Source organism: Neomonachus schauinslandi, chromosome 4, assembly GCF_002201575.2.
Source record: "Neomonachus schauinslandi chromosome 4, ASM220157v2, whole genome shotgun sequence".
NCBI classification, from domain to species: domain Eukaryota; kingdom Metazoa; phylum Chordata; class Mammalia; order Carnivora; family Phocidae; genus Neomonachus; species Neomonachus schauinslandi.
In genome coordinates, this window is record NC_058406.1 from 30,935,161 (window position 1) to 30,947,014 (window position 11,854).

General features: G+C 56.8%; 1 protein-coding gene across 1 annotated transcript in view; it reads left to right on the forward strand.

The window, feature by feature from the left end:
• KCNQ4 (potassium voltage-gated channel subfamily Q member 4) overlaps positions 1-10,881 on the forward strand; it is a gene marked incomplete at its 5' end in the record, with an annotated part of 51,639 nt that extends 40,758 nt beyond the window's left edge. The window contains 5 exons of the mRNA XM_021684427.1: positions 3,662-3,882; positions 4,852-4,951; positions 7,429-7,560; positions 9,785-9,914; positions 10,485-10,881. Coding sequence (XP_021540102.1) covers positions 3,662-3,882; positions 4,852-4,951; positions 7,429-7,560; positions 9,785-9,914; positions 10,485-10,697 — 796 coding nt within the window. The remainder of the gene's footprint in view (positions 1-3,661; positions 3,883-4,851; positions 4,952-7,428; positions 7,561-9,784; positions 9,915-10,484) is intronic.
• Between the last annotated feature and the right edge of the window lie 973 nt (positions 10,882-11,854).

The following is an 11,854-nucleotide window of genomic DNA, read 5'->3' on the forward strand; positions in this document are numbered from 1 at the left end:
GAGAGAGAGAGAGAGAGAGAGAGAGAGAGAGAGAGAGAGAGAGAGAGAGAGAACAGCCGTGGGGAAGGAGCAGGCAGCCCAGCATGGCCAGATCAGAGAGTGCGGGGTCAGGAGTGAGGTTGGGGGCAGAGCTGGATCATGAAGAACCCCAAAGTCCTGTATGAGCGCCATCCTGTAGGCCCTGCCTGGCAGCCTGGGCTCCTTGAGTCTTGGGTTGCCCAAAAGTGCTTCTGGAGCCTTGTGGGTTGAGAGGCCCATAAGTACATGGGTGACAGAGCTCCTGGCTGCTCATCCAAGAGACAGTGCCTCTTAGGAACTAGTTCTGGATCCAAATCTGGCCACAACTTGCTAGCAAGGGGAATGTCACCTTAAGCCCTGGGTGCCTCAGTTTCTTCAGATGTAACATGCAGATGGTAATTGCATCTGCTTCCACTCAAAATGTGCCTGGCTAATAGGAAGTGCTATATAAATGGTTGGCCTTGTTCAGTGTGGTATGTTGAGCAGTTAAGGTCTTATTTTTAAAAATAGCTTGGAAACCATGGCTGATGGAAATGGGGACACACCTGAAGGGTTAAGCCAAGGAGTCTCTGGGTTAGACCTGCCCTTTCGCAAGATGACTTTGGCTGTGTGGGCACGATGGGCAGGAAGGGCAAGGCCGGGGCAGAGGGGCCAGCGATGAAGCTGCATCCACAGTCCTGAAGAGAGGGGCTGTATGCAGCATCAGAAGGGGTAGGCTGCCTCTTGTCCCCATGTGATTGGCCTTTGGTAGCAGATGGAATCCTTAAAGTCATTCCTTGTGGATGCGAGCACAGGGGTTGACCCAGCAGGGCAGTCAGAGGGCAGCCTGTGTCCAGAGCTTGCCCTCCGCCAAAGGATAGCCTCAGTCAAGCCTAGCCCATCTGTGTCCCAGGCATCAACAGACCCCTTAGACCCGTTTCTCAACCTCGGCACCATGGAAGTCTGGTTCGGAGAATTCTTCATTGGTTGGTGGGGGAGGGGGTTGTCACAAGCATTATTTAGCACCGTTTCGCAGCCTCCCTGGCCTCGATCAGTTGCCAGGAACACCCTCCAATGTGACAACCAAAAATGTCTCCAGACATTGCTCATGGATTGGGGCCTAGTGAGCAAAATTGCCTCCAGTGGTTACCGCCCTAGACGCTCTCCTGATCGTTAGTTCCAGAGAAAGAACAGTGTCTCAAGTCAGAAAAAACCGAGTTCTGATCCTTACTGCATCCACAGGGGCTCTGGGACTTTGGGCAGGTCACTTTCCCTCCTTCCCAGTCTGTAACCTAGGGATGGTAAATGTGGAGCCCACCCCACAAAGCGGCCGAGAGAGAGCTGGAAGGGCCAAGGCATTCAGACAGGACTGCACGTGTGCTGAGGAGCCCGGGACGGGAAGTTCTTCCGATGTCCACCGCTTGCCAGGTTTCTTTCCATTTTGTTTGAGCTTTTAGGCTCCAGAGAGGCTGACGTGAGCCATTTCCTGGGCCTTGCCCAAGGAGCTGGAATCCAGGGCCACCCCTGGGAAAACAGTGCCTTCTTACGTTGAAGAGGAGCCCAGGGCCTCTGGCTGGCTGGAAAGTTACAGAACCCCACAAACCAGGCTGGAAGCTCCTTCAACCATCGCAGAATCAGAGCTGGAAAGGGACCTTTCAAGGCCTCTAGTACAAGCCTCCAGACCCCTTCCTCCCCAAGTCCTGCTGAGAGCAAGCTCAGTCTTGCTTGTATACTTCTCATGACAGGGAGGTCACACCCTTTCCCCAGAATGTCATTGGAGTAATGTGCTGGGCGCAGAGATCCGGAGTTCCAGGCCCTTGGCTATGTGTCAGGGCCTTCTCCACCCCCCCTCTTGCTCTCCCTCTTGGAGGAGTGGAGGACAGAGGGAGGGGTTGCACGGGCCGGGTGGGTGGGGGGTGCTTGCCAGCATGAGGAGAGCCTGAAGGAATGGCTCTGCAGAGGAAAGTTTGGGAGAGCCAACCTCAAACTTTGGTTGGAATCTCTGGGATGTGTTGAGGGGATCCTGGGCCAGCAAACGGCATGCTGGATTGTGGGGCTGCCTCGTCCTTCCCTTCTGATATCCTCGGGGCCCCAATCCATGACCTATAACTTCTCCCTTCTAGAAGGGCAGAGGTCCCTACTCCTAAGGATGGCCCTACATCCTGGCTGCCTTCCCGAAGGTGCTCCTGGTTTCGAGATCTTCCTCACTTCAGTACCTTGGCTCTGTACTCTGTACCCCATGCCCAGGGTATGGGGGACGCTAGCTCTCATCCAGCCCTGAAACCAGAATCTGTCCTCTGGTCAACTCTTGACCTGAAAGTCCTTGATAGTAGGTGACACAGTCTCCTCCCCCAATCCATGCCGCACCTTAGGCCTCCTCCAAGACTGGCTGGTGCTTTCCTGAGCCAGGGCCCTGGACATTTGGGGTGGAAGGGCCCCCAACCTGTCTAAGCCACAGCAGGGAGGCAGTGGTGACACTCCAGGGCATGGGATGGGGGACCTTTGCATATGTCCTACTCAGACAGTGAGAACGTGGTCCTTAAAACTCTTGGACACAGAGTTACTCTACCAGGTATGGCTAACCAGGGCCTGTCCTGGGCAACCTGGGGCCTCCGCAAGGTTTGGGGTTGTGGTGGGGAGTTGGGGTGTGGGAAGGGAGGTCTGAGCACACGCACAGACACGCACATGTGTGTTCCCATGCACACAGACGTGTGTAGGTGTTGTTAAAATGGGGGTTCGTTAGGCAGTGGGGGTTGTGGAGCTGGGAGGGTGAACTCCATCCAGGTAGGCAGAACTCAGGAAGGGGAGAGCACAGAAACACAGGTTAAGACCTTCACCGGGAGAGTGGGCACCAAACATGTCCAGGGCGTATATGTGGGCCCAGCAGCTAGACCCACAAGGCCAAGGCCCTCTGCAGCTGGCTCATTGCACCCCTGGGCAGCCCTGTTTATGCTGAAGCCTGTGTGATGCAGACCTTTGGAGTTTTGCAATGTTCTGCCTGCAAAGCTGGACTGGGTCCTAAAGCCCTGACCTGACTGACCAGTGTGGGATCAAAGAGCTCCGGTAGGAAAGGAGGAAAATATACATTGACACATGTAGATACACTAGTACCAGGGTACCCACACTGTCACACAGCGTGCACGCATGTATGCGCACACACACACACACCCCAACTCCACACAGCCTGCCTCTGTGTACCATGAGGACCTGGAGGCCTTTCTCAGTGTGCCTGGCCAGGTGAGCCTCTCCATCCCTCAGCAGCCTGTCTGTGCCCAAAGGGGTGGCCACCTCCACCTCCACCCACCCAGCTGTGCCAGGCCCAGCTCTCCCATCCTCCTGTCTGTCTCTGACTCCCTTCTTGGGTCTCTCTCACTCCTTCCGCTCTGACATCTGTCTCCTGTGCACCCCTTATATCTGTCTGCGAAAATGAGGGGTGGGAGATGGGGGTAGGGAGGGGACCTGCTCAGACTGACCCCGCATCAGCTTCCTGTAGGGGTCAGGGTCCCCTTCGCCACACCCTTGTTCCATCCCAGGAAGTCTCCACTTGGTGGAGAGTCAAAACCCAGTAGCCACCCCCAAGTCCTAAGTCAGCCGTGTCCCCACGCACACCCATCCCCAGCTCCGGCTAACGTGGCTCTCTCCCCCACCCGACCTGCCCTGCCAGCAGCCGGATGGGCATCAAGGACCGCATCCGCATGGGCAGCTCTCAGCGACGGACAGGCCCCTCCAAGCAGCACCTGGCCCCTCCGCCGATGCCCACCTCCCCAAGCAGCGAGCAGGTGGGCGAGGCCGCCAGCCCCACCAAGGTGCAGAAAAGCTGGAGCTTCAACGATCGCACCCGCTTCCGGGCCTCCCTGAGACTCAAACCCCGCACCTCTGCTGAGGGTGAGCCCCTGGGGGCCTGGGGCCCAGGACCTACCTGCTGTGGTGGGTGGGGCAGGGACAGAGTCTGGGCTAGGGGTGGAAAGATGGTTCTAGTCTCAGCTCTATAACAGACTGACCATCTTTGGGCACTGGTCTCCTGGTCTGTGAATTGGGCGTCATAACACCTGCTTTGCTGGGCTCAAGACTGTTCAAGAATCTAATGAGAATGCAAAAGGTGGCGCTCGGTAGTGGGGAAGAGTGCAGGCTTTAGAGCCAGGCTGCTGGGGTTTGAATCCTGGCTTTGCCACTTCTTGGAAAGTTACAGAATCCCACAAACCAGTCTTTGGGAGGTGCTGATCTATGAGAGTCTGGGCATGGCTGGTGCCCAGGGCCCCTGCTTCCCTGCCCAAGAAGCTGCCTGGCCTTCCACCCTCTCCTGCCCCCATGGAGCAAGGATAGCATCTGCTCTCTGTGCAGTGCACCAGCCTGGGAGAAGCGTTTCTCTTCCCCGGAGACAGAAGGACTTGCTTTCAGGGCCTTCCCCAGCAGCAGAGCTGGGCATGGGGGCCAGCCCCTCGAGCTTCCTTCCCTCTTGGCTGAAGGATAAAGCTGTGTGTGTGATTATGTGCAGAGGTCTCAGGTTCCTTGTCTCTGAGGCTCACTGTCCTTGTGGGACCAGTGGGCCTTCCTAATTTGCATCAGGCCAAACCAGATGTGCCCTAAAACAACTCCCACTTACCTGGCCACTGGGCAGATTCTTACCCTGACTGGTCAGAGGGCAGATGGGTGTGCAGGAAGCCAGAATTTTCCAACCTGGGTAACGCAGCCAGGGAGGCAGGAGCCTGGTCTGCCTTGTGCCCCCAGGAAGGTTCTGGACCCTTTCTGAGCCTCTATCTCCTGATCGGTATCTCTAAGGGTGGTTCGGCAGGTGGTGGTAGGAGTTGGGAGGGGCCCCTTCTGCTGCCACCACCCGGGCCCCTAACTTTCCAGAGGGCCCCTCGGAGGAAGTGGCAGAAGAGAAGAGCTACCAGTGTGAGCTCACTGTGGATGACGTCATGCCTGCTGTGAAGACGGTCATCCGCTCCGTCAGGTGAGTCTGAGGCCTGAGGTGCCCCCCCCGAATCCGTCTGCCACCCATCGCTGCTCCCCATCTGGGGCCTGCCCTCATGGCCAGGCCTGGCCTAGCTCCCGGGCACACCAGCTGCTGCCCGCCTGGCACCCTTGGCTGAGCAGGCTGGCGGGGACCCTGGAGTGTGGGTGGGGTGGGAGGTGGCATATGGCTCCCAGCAGGGTTTGCTCATCCTCTTCACGGCTGGAGGGCTGGTTGGCTAGGGCGGTAGGCTCGGCTGCCCACCACAGTCCCTCTCCTCCACCCGCAGTGTCCTCTCTGCATCTCTCCCCTCCTCCCCCCTAGCTGTGTACCAGCCACTGCCTCTCCCTGCGTCTGTCCTGTGTGCTCTTTCCCTCCAACTCTGTGTCTCAGTTTCATCCTCCTTTTGCTTCTGTGTCTCAAAGTTTCCCTCTCTCCTTGGGTGGCTTGACCTCAGCTTGTCTGTCTCCCTCAGGGCTTCCTCTAGAGCAGTGCTTTTCAAACCACAGGTCACAACAGTTTGAAATCAACTTAGTGAAATCAGTTTAGTGGGCCATGGTCAGCATTTAACTGCAACAACAAAAAGGAATAGAAAATAGTAGAGTGCATTCCCCCATAGGAGTGGCAAATAATGTTGATGAAACCTGTTTCAGTTGTGTGTGTGTGTGTGTTTGTGTTTGTGTGTACTGGCTTCTGATGTAAAACATATTTCTGTTTTTTTTTTTTTTTAAGATTTATTTATTTGAGAGAGAGCGAGCACAAGCAGGGGGAGGGGCAGAGGGAGAGGGAGAGAGAGAATCCCAAGCAGACTCCCCGCTGAGTGTGGAGTCCAAAGACTTCGGGGGCTGGATCTCACCACCCTGAGATCATGACCTGAGCCGAAATCAAGAGTCAGACTCTTAACCGCCTGAGCCATCCAGGCGCCCCGTAAAATGTATTTCTTATGGTGGGTCTTGGTCAAACAAGTTTGCCAGTCCCTGTCGGGCTGGCTGTACTGGCTGTCTCCCTGCCTTGACAAGAGTGGCCCAGAGTCTCCTGAGCCCCTTAGCCATGGCTCTGGCTTCTACGCTTCTCTGCGTGGAGTCCTGGCCTAGACCCTGTCTCCAGCCTGCAGCTCTGTAGCTCCAGAGACTCCCTTTACGCCCAGGCCTTCCATGCTCACCTCCTCTCCTCTCTGCCTGATGCATCTACTCACAAGCCTCTTTGTTTTGTGTTCCTTGTAAAATCAGAGTGAGCTGGGCCCCTTGCCACTCCCCAGAGAGTCTGAGGCCTCTCCCCACCCCCTTTTTACACATGCTATCTCTCTCCTCCAAGTGACCAGCTTCTGGAACACATCGCCCGAGCTGCCACCTGGCCCAGGTCAGGTCTCCTTGGTCACCCCCCAGATCCCTCACACCCAGCATGCCCCAAACCTGCTCTTCCTCCCTGTTCCCATTTCAGGCAGTGGCACCACCATCCACCCCGTTGCCTAAGCCATGGGAATTATTCTAGACTCAGACTTGGAACCTTGAAGTCCCTTTTAGTCCTGAATTGCTCCCAGCTGCCCACTCCCAGCTCAGGCCCAGCCCCTGGGTCTGGTTGTCCTGCCCAAGACTCTGCCCCTCTGGAGCATTCCCCCACACAGGCAGGCGGAATGATCATGCTAATGCAGAGGAAACCCTTCCCCACCACCCCAGCCGCCCATTGCCCAATCTCTGCCAGGGATTCGGGGCTCTTCAGAGTACCTCCTCCCCCTGCCCGCACCTCCTTTTCAAGGCCAATCTCTTTCTCTGTCTTCTTACATGCCACCCCACCTCCCCAGGTGGATCAACCCCTTAGCTTCACATTCTGTCCCGGCTACTTTGAACAGAATCTCACTCACATGCCTCTATCTGTGTCCAGAAAGCCTCTTTTCATCCCCCTTTTGCCCTTGGGAAGTATCACTCTCAAGCCTTGTCCTCTGCTCTCCCCAGCTGAGACCCTCCTTCTCATCGTCCCAGACCACTCTCTCCATTCCTTGACATGGCCCTCGTCACCCCATAATTGTGTGTCCTGTTTCCCACTCCAGAACAGGGCTCCTGAGACCGGGGTTTGGGTCTGATGCCTCTTGGGTGCCCAGGGTCCAGCACAGTGGTGCTAACAAGCATTTGTGGAGTGAATGCAAAAATGTCTTCCCCCAAGCGGTCTTGATCACCAGTGTTCACAGATGTCTGCCCTGTGTCCCAGCTAGCAGGAAGAAACCAGGCCCGGTCCCTGTGCTCCCAGGCTAATGCTACTGTAGATTTAGACACATTAAAAAAAAAAAAAAAAAAAAACAAAGAGACATCCGGGGCCTGGGGGTGGACCCTGGTGGGGAGGCAGGGAGGCTGGGAGACCCAGCAGAGGCTGTTTGCAGTGACCCAAGCAGAAGGTGCCCTCATGCTAGGCAAAGGTTAGCAAAGGGATGGAGAAGGGGCTGGAAAAGAATCCCTTCCCGCAGAGACCCCCTTTCCCGGCAGGATCCTGAAATTCCTGGTGGCCAAAAGGAAATTCAAGGAGACACTGCGACCATACGACGTGAAGGACGTCATCGAGCAGTACTCGGCGGGGCACCTGGACATGCTGGGCCGGATCAAGAGCCTGCAGGCTCGGTGGGTGCGCTGGCAGTGAGGCCGAGGCCCCAGCCCCAAAGCGGGGACTGAGGGCCCGAGCTCCCCCACCCGCCTCCCGCCCGCGCCCGAACAGAGCCGCGAGCGCCCCCTAGGGGCCGCTGCGGGAGCTGGAGTTTCTGGCCTGGGCAAGGCTTCTGGCTCACAGCGCGCCACTGAGGCCTGACCCGGCACCTGTCTTGAGCCTGAAGAAGGACCCAGCCGCACGTCCTCTGTGCGAACCCTACTGACCTGCACTCCTCGGGCGACGTCTTTAGATGACTGTTTCCTGGTCCTAAAATAATGGGATTAAAATAATTAATGATCTCCCATCTCCCAAGGGGATAGGCAAATTGTCTTCAATGCTGCCCACCTCTTGCCTCTGGAACCCTCCCGCACCTCTTCTCTCCACCCAGCATATAGGAAGAATTCTTGCACCAAGACCCTAATCACCTACACCTTGCCCTTCTCCTCTTGTGGCCTGCATTCTCACTGCCCATTCATTCTCTTGTTCTCTTAAGAAATAGTCATTGGGCTTTTATTACTTGCCAGACAGTTGGGCTCTGGTGGAAAGCAAGAGTCCCTGCCTCATGCAGCTTTTATTCTAGTGGAAGAGAACAGATGATAAATAAGATGGAAACTAGATGATATCAGATGATGATCAAAGCTAAGGAGAAACATAAGGGTTAGGGTGTTGGGGTTTGTGATTTTAAATAGGTAAGAAGGTGACATTTGAGAAAAACAAGAAGAAAGGGGGGGCAACCAGCCCTGTGGCTGTTGAAGAGTTTTCAGAGGGAAGAGCAAAGGCTTGGGCAGGTGTCTGGGGTGTTGTTTTAGGAACAGCAAGGAACCCAACGTGTCTATTCTGGCCTGATGAATGGCACTTGGACTGTATAAAGCTCCATGGGCCACTGCACACACGCTGGCATTCATCCAGGGGGAGGTGCAAGCCTTGGAGAGCTTAGAGCAAAGGGCGGACAAGATCTGAGCTGTATTTTTAAAGGAGCACCGTAGGTGCTGTGCTGAGGAGGACCTATAAGGGAGCGAGTGTGGAAGTCAGGAGCCTGCCTCAGACATGCAGGCAAGAAATGATGGGGACTTGGACCGAGGTGGCAGCAGTGGGGGTGGGGAGAAGTATGCAGACTCCAGATAGATTTTAAAGGTAGAGCTGACAGAGTTTTCTGATGGGGTATAAGAGAAAAAAAGAGAGTCGAGGCTGAAGCCAAGGGTTGAGGCTCGAGCAACAGGAAAAAGTTGCCGTTTGTTGACATGGAGAAGGCAACAAGTGCAGCAGGTTTGGCTCAGGTGAGTTGGGAGCTGTTGGGTTATGGGGCCCATTGGACATCTACAGGGAGTGTTGCTCTGGCAGTTAGACTGAGCAGTGTGGACTTCAGAGGAGAGCTGTGGGCTGGAGATACAGATTTGTGTCAACACTGTGCAGAGGAATTGCAAATTGGGAGCTGAAGACGGCACCTACTGAGAGTGCACAGAGAAAAGAGGTCCCAGGAGTGAGCCTTGGGTCCTGCGGTATTTCATGGAGGTAGAGGAGGAACCAGCAAAGGAGAGTGAGAAGGAGAAGTCAGTGAAGTAGGAGGAGAACCGGGAGAAGGTAGTGTTTGCGACCCCACATGAAGGGAGCTCGGGAAGAAGGGTGATCAGATGTGCCGAGTGCTGGAGTGCTGCTAAGAGGTCAAGTATAACGAGGCCTGAGAGTTGATTATCGAATTTAGCAACATGGAGGTCATTTGGGATCTTGGCAACAGTAGTTCTGGTGAGAGGGTGGGAATGAAAGCCTGATTGGAGTAGGTTTAAGACAGAAACGGAGGAGAGAAATTGGAGACAGTGGGCAGAGATAAACGCTTTCAAGAATCACGCTGTAAGGGAGAGCAGAAAAATAAGGTGGGACCAGCTCCAGCCTTGTCCACCTTATAACTCGCATTCCCCTTTGGGTCTCTCTTTTCCCAGTCCACCACTTCCCACCTGTCCTCCCACCAGGAAGTTGCTTTACTTGTCATGCTTGTGTGTGGTCCCTCTGCTCGGCTAGTTGGAAAACCCAAAAAGCAGAGGCCCGGCCCCTCCATCCATCTCAGTCTCCATTTGTCAGGACAAAATGGCCCCCTCCCACCAGTGCAGGCTGTGTCTCCCCTTTCAGCAGGCAACCTAGAGTTCTTGAGGGAGGGACGGGTGGCGTGTATCTGGACCCTTTGACAGTTACTTTCTTCCACAGGGTGGACCAGATTGTGGGCCGGGGGTCCGGGGACCGGAAGGCCCGAGAGAAGGGAGACAAGGGACCCTCCGACACGGAGGCGGTGGATGAGATCAGTATGATGGGACGCGTGGTCAAGGTGGAGAAGCAGGTGAGTATGGGATGGAGTTCGCTCGTATGGCGGAAGCTGGTCGTCGACCAAGAAGCTCCAGAACGCCGCGGGGCACAGGGAGGGTGCACTTCTCAGAACCACAGCCCAGAACACCAGCCAGGGAAGCCTGATCAGGGCCCACGCGTCCGGGGCCCCACCGGTCCCCGCCCCACAGATAAGTCCCGCCTCCCAGGAAGCCCGCCCACTCCTGCTAGACGACCCCGATAAACCCACCCGCTCCTGCCAAGCCCCGCCTCCAGGTGGCTGTGGTCTCAGATAAACCCGTTCTAAATTTCATCTACTTCCGTGTAAGCCCTCCTCAGATGTCTGTCTCTAGCTCCCGGACTATTCCAACCAATCACAACTAAATTTCCCTCCGGGAATGAACCCCAGCTTCCCACCTTCGTCCCGCCCTCCGGCCAAGCTCCGCCCTTCCGGTCGCACCTCCCGCGGGAGGAGCCGCGTCTCCCAGAAGCGCCCCTTCCCGGCCAAACCCCGCCTCCTGGCCGCGCTCCTCCTCAAGCCCCGCCCAAGCCCCAAGCCCCGCCTCCAGCCGCGCCCCGCCCCCAGGTGCAGTCCATCGAGCACAAGCTGGACCTGCTGTTGGGCTTCTACTCGCGCTGCCTGCGCTCCGGCACCTCGGCCAGCCTGGGCACCGTGCAAGTGCCGCTCTTCGACCCCGACATCACCTCCGACTACCACAGTCCTGTGGACCACGAGGACATCTCCGTCTCCGCACAGACGCTCAGCATCTCCCGCTCTGTCAGCACCAACATGGACTGAGGGGCTTCTCAGGGGCGGGGCAGCACACGGCCAGCCCCTGGGCCTGGCGCTCGGACCCGCCGCCTGAGGCCTCCGGACTCCTCTCTTACTTGAACTTGCTCCCTTGCGGGGAGAGAGGCCACATGCAGTATTGAGCTGTCTGGATGGGCGAGATACCCGCCGTGGGGGTGCCAGCGACCCGCCCCATCTCAGGAGCGTGAGATGCCAGGCCACACGGAGGGCAGCAGCAGGGGCTGCCCCGCGGCCTCTGAGCCCCCCCCAGTGCCCTGCCCGTTCCATCAAGGCCCTGCATGGCCCGCCTGGCAGGGCACTGTCCCGGGAGTGGGAGTGGGGCGCTGGGGTCCTGGGCCCTGACCCAGCTTCCAGCTATGCAAGGTGAGGTCTCTGGCCCGCCCTTCGGACCGAGCAGGGAAACCCTCCCGCCAAGTCCCCGCCCCACTTGGGGGTGGGCCCAAGGTGCCCATAGGTACCCACAAGCATAGGACCCTGCCACAAGGCAGTTGGGCACCATATATGCAAACTATGTTAAATATGCAACTTTGGGGACCCCCATGGGGTCCCTCTGCCCCTCCCTTCTTGGGAGATGGGCCCCCAGCAATAGCTGGTCTCAGGCTGCTTGGCCATGACCCCTATCCCTGTTCTTTGGCTTATCACCCGCTCCTCACCCAGCATGGGGCCTGTTTCTCCCTTGCCTCCCCAAGGCCAGTGCTTGGGCTTTTCTTCCCATTCGCAGGTATCCCCTCCCAGGGGCTCCTTCTTCCTGCTGGATGTCCACTCCCCTCCTTGGCCCTCCAGACACATTATAGCACAAGTTTCTGTATTTGCCTCCAAATCTCCCATGGACAGTGCTCCCATGGTCACCCAGAGTTTCCCCGAACATGCAGAAAGTCTCACACTCCCTGACACACGATCACACACACCTGGAGATGTGCGCACACAGCCGTTCAGCCTTCCTTGGGCCTCTGCAGCTGATGCCAGTGGCCTGGCCTTGCAGGGTGATGTCCACTAAGAGGAAGCCTGCCACTCCATCTGAGTAGGAGAGGGAGCTCTGAAGTGACCCCAGGCCTCTCTAGGCCTCACCTCCGAGGTTTACCAGCTCCCTTTTCTCAAGAACATCTACTTCTCACTGGTCCCAGAGCCCTAACTGCTGCTTCTGC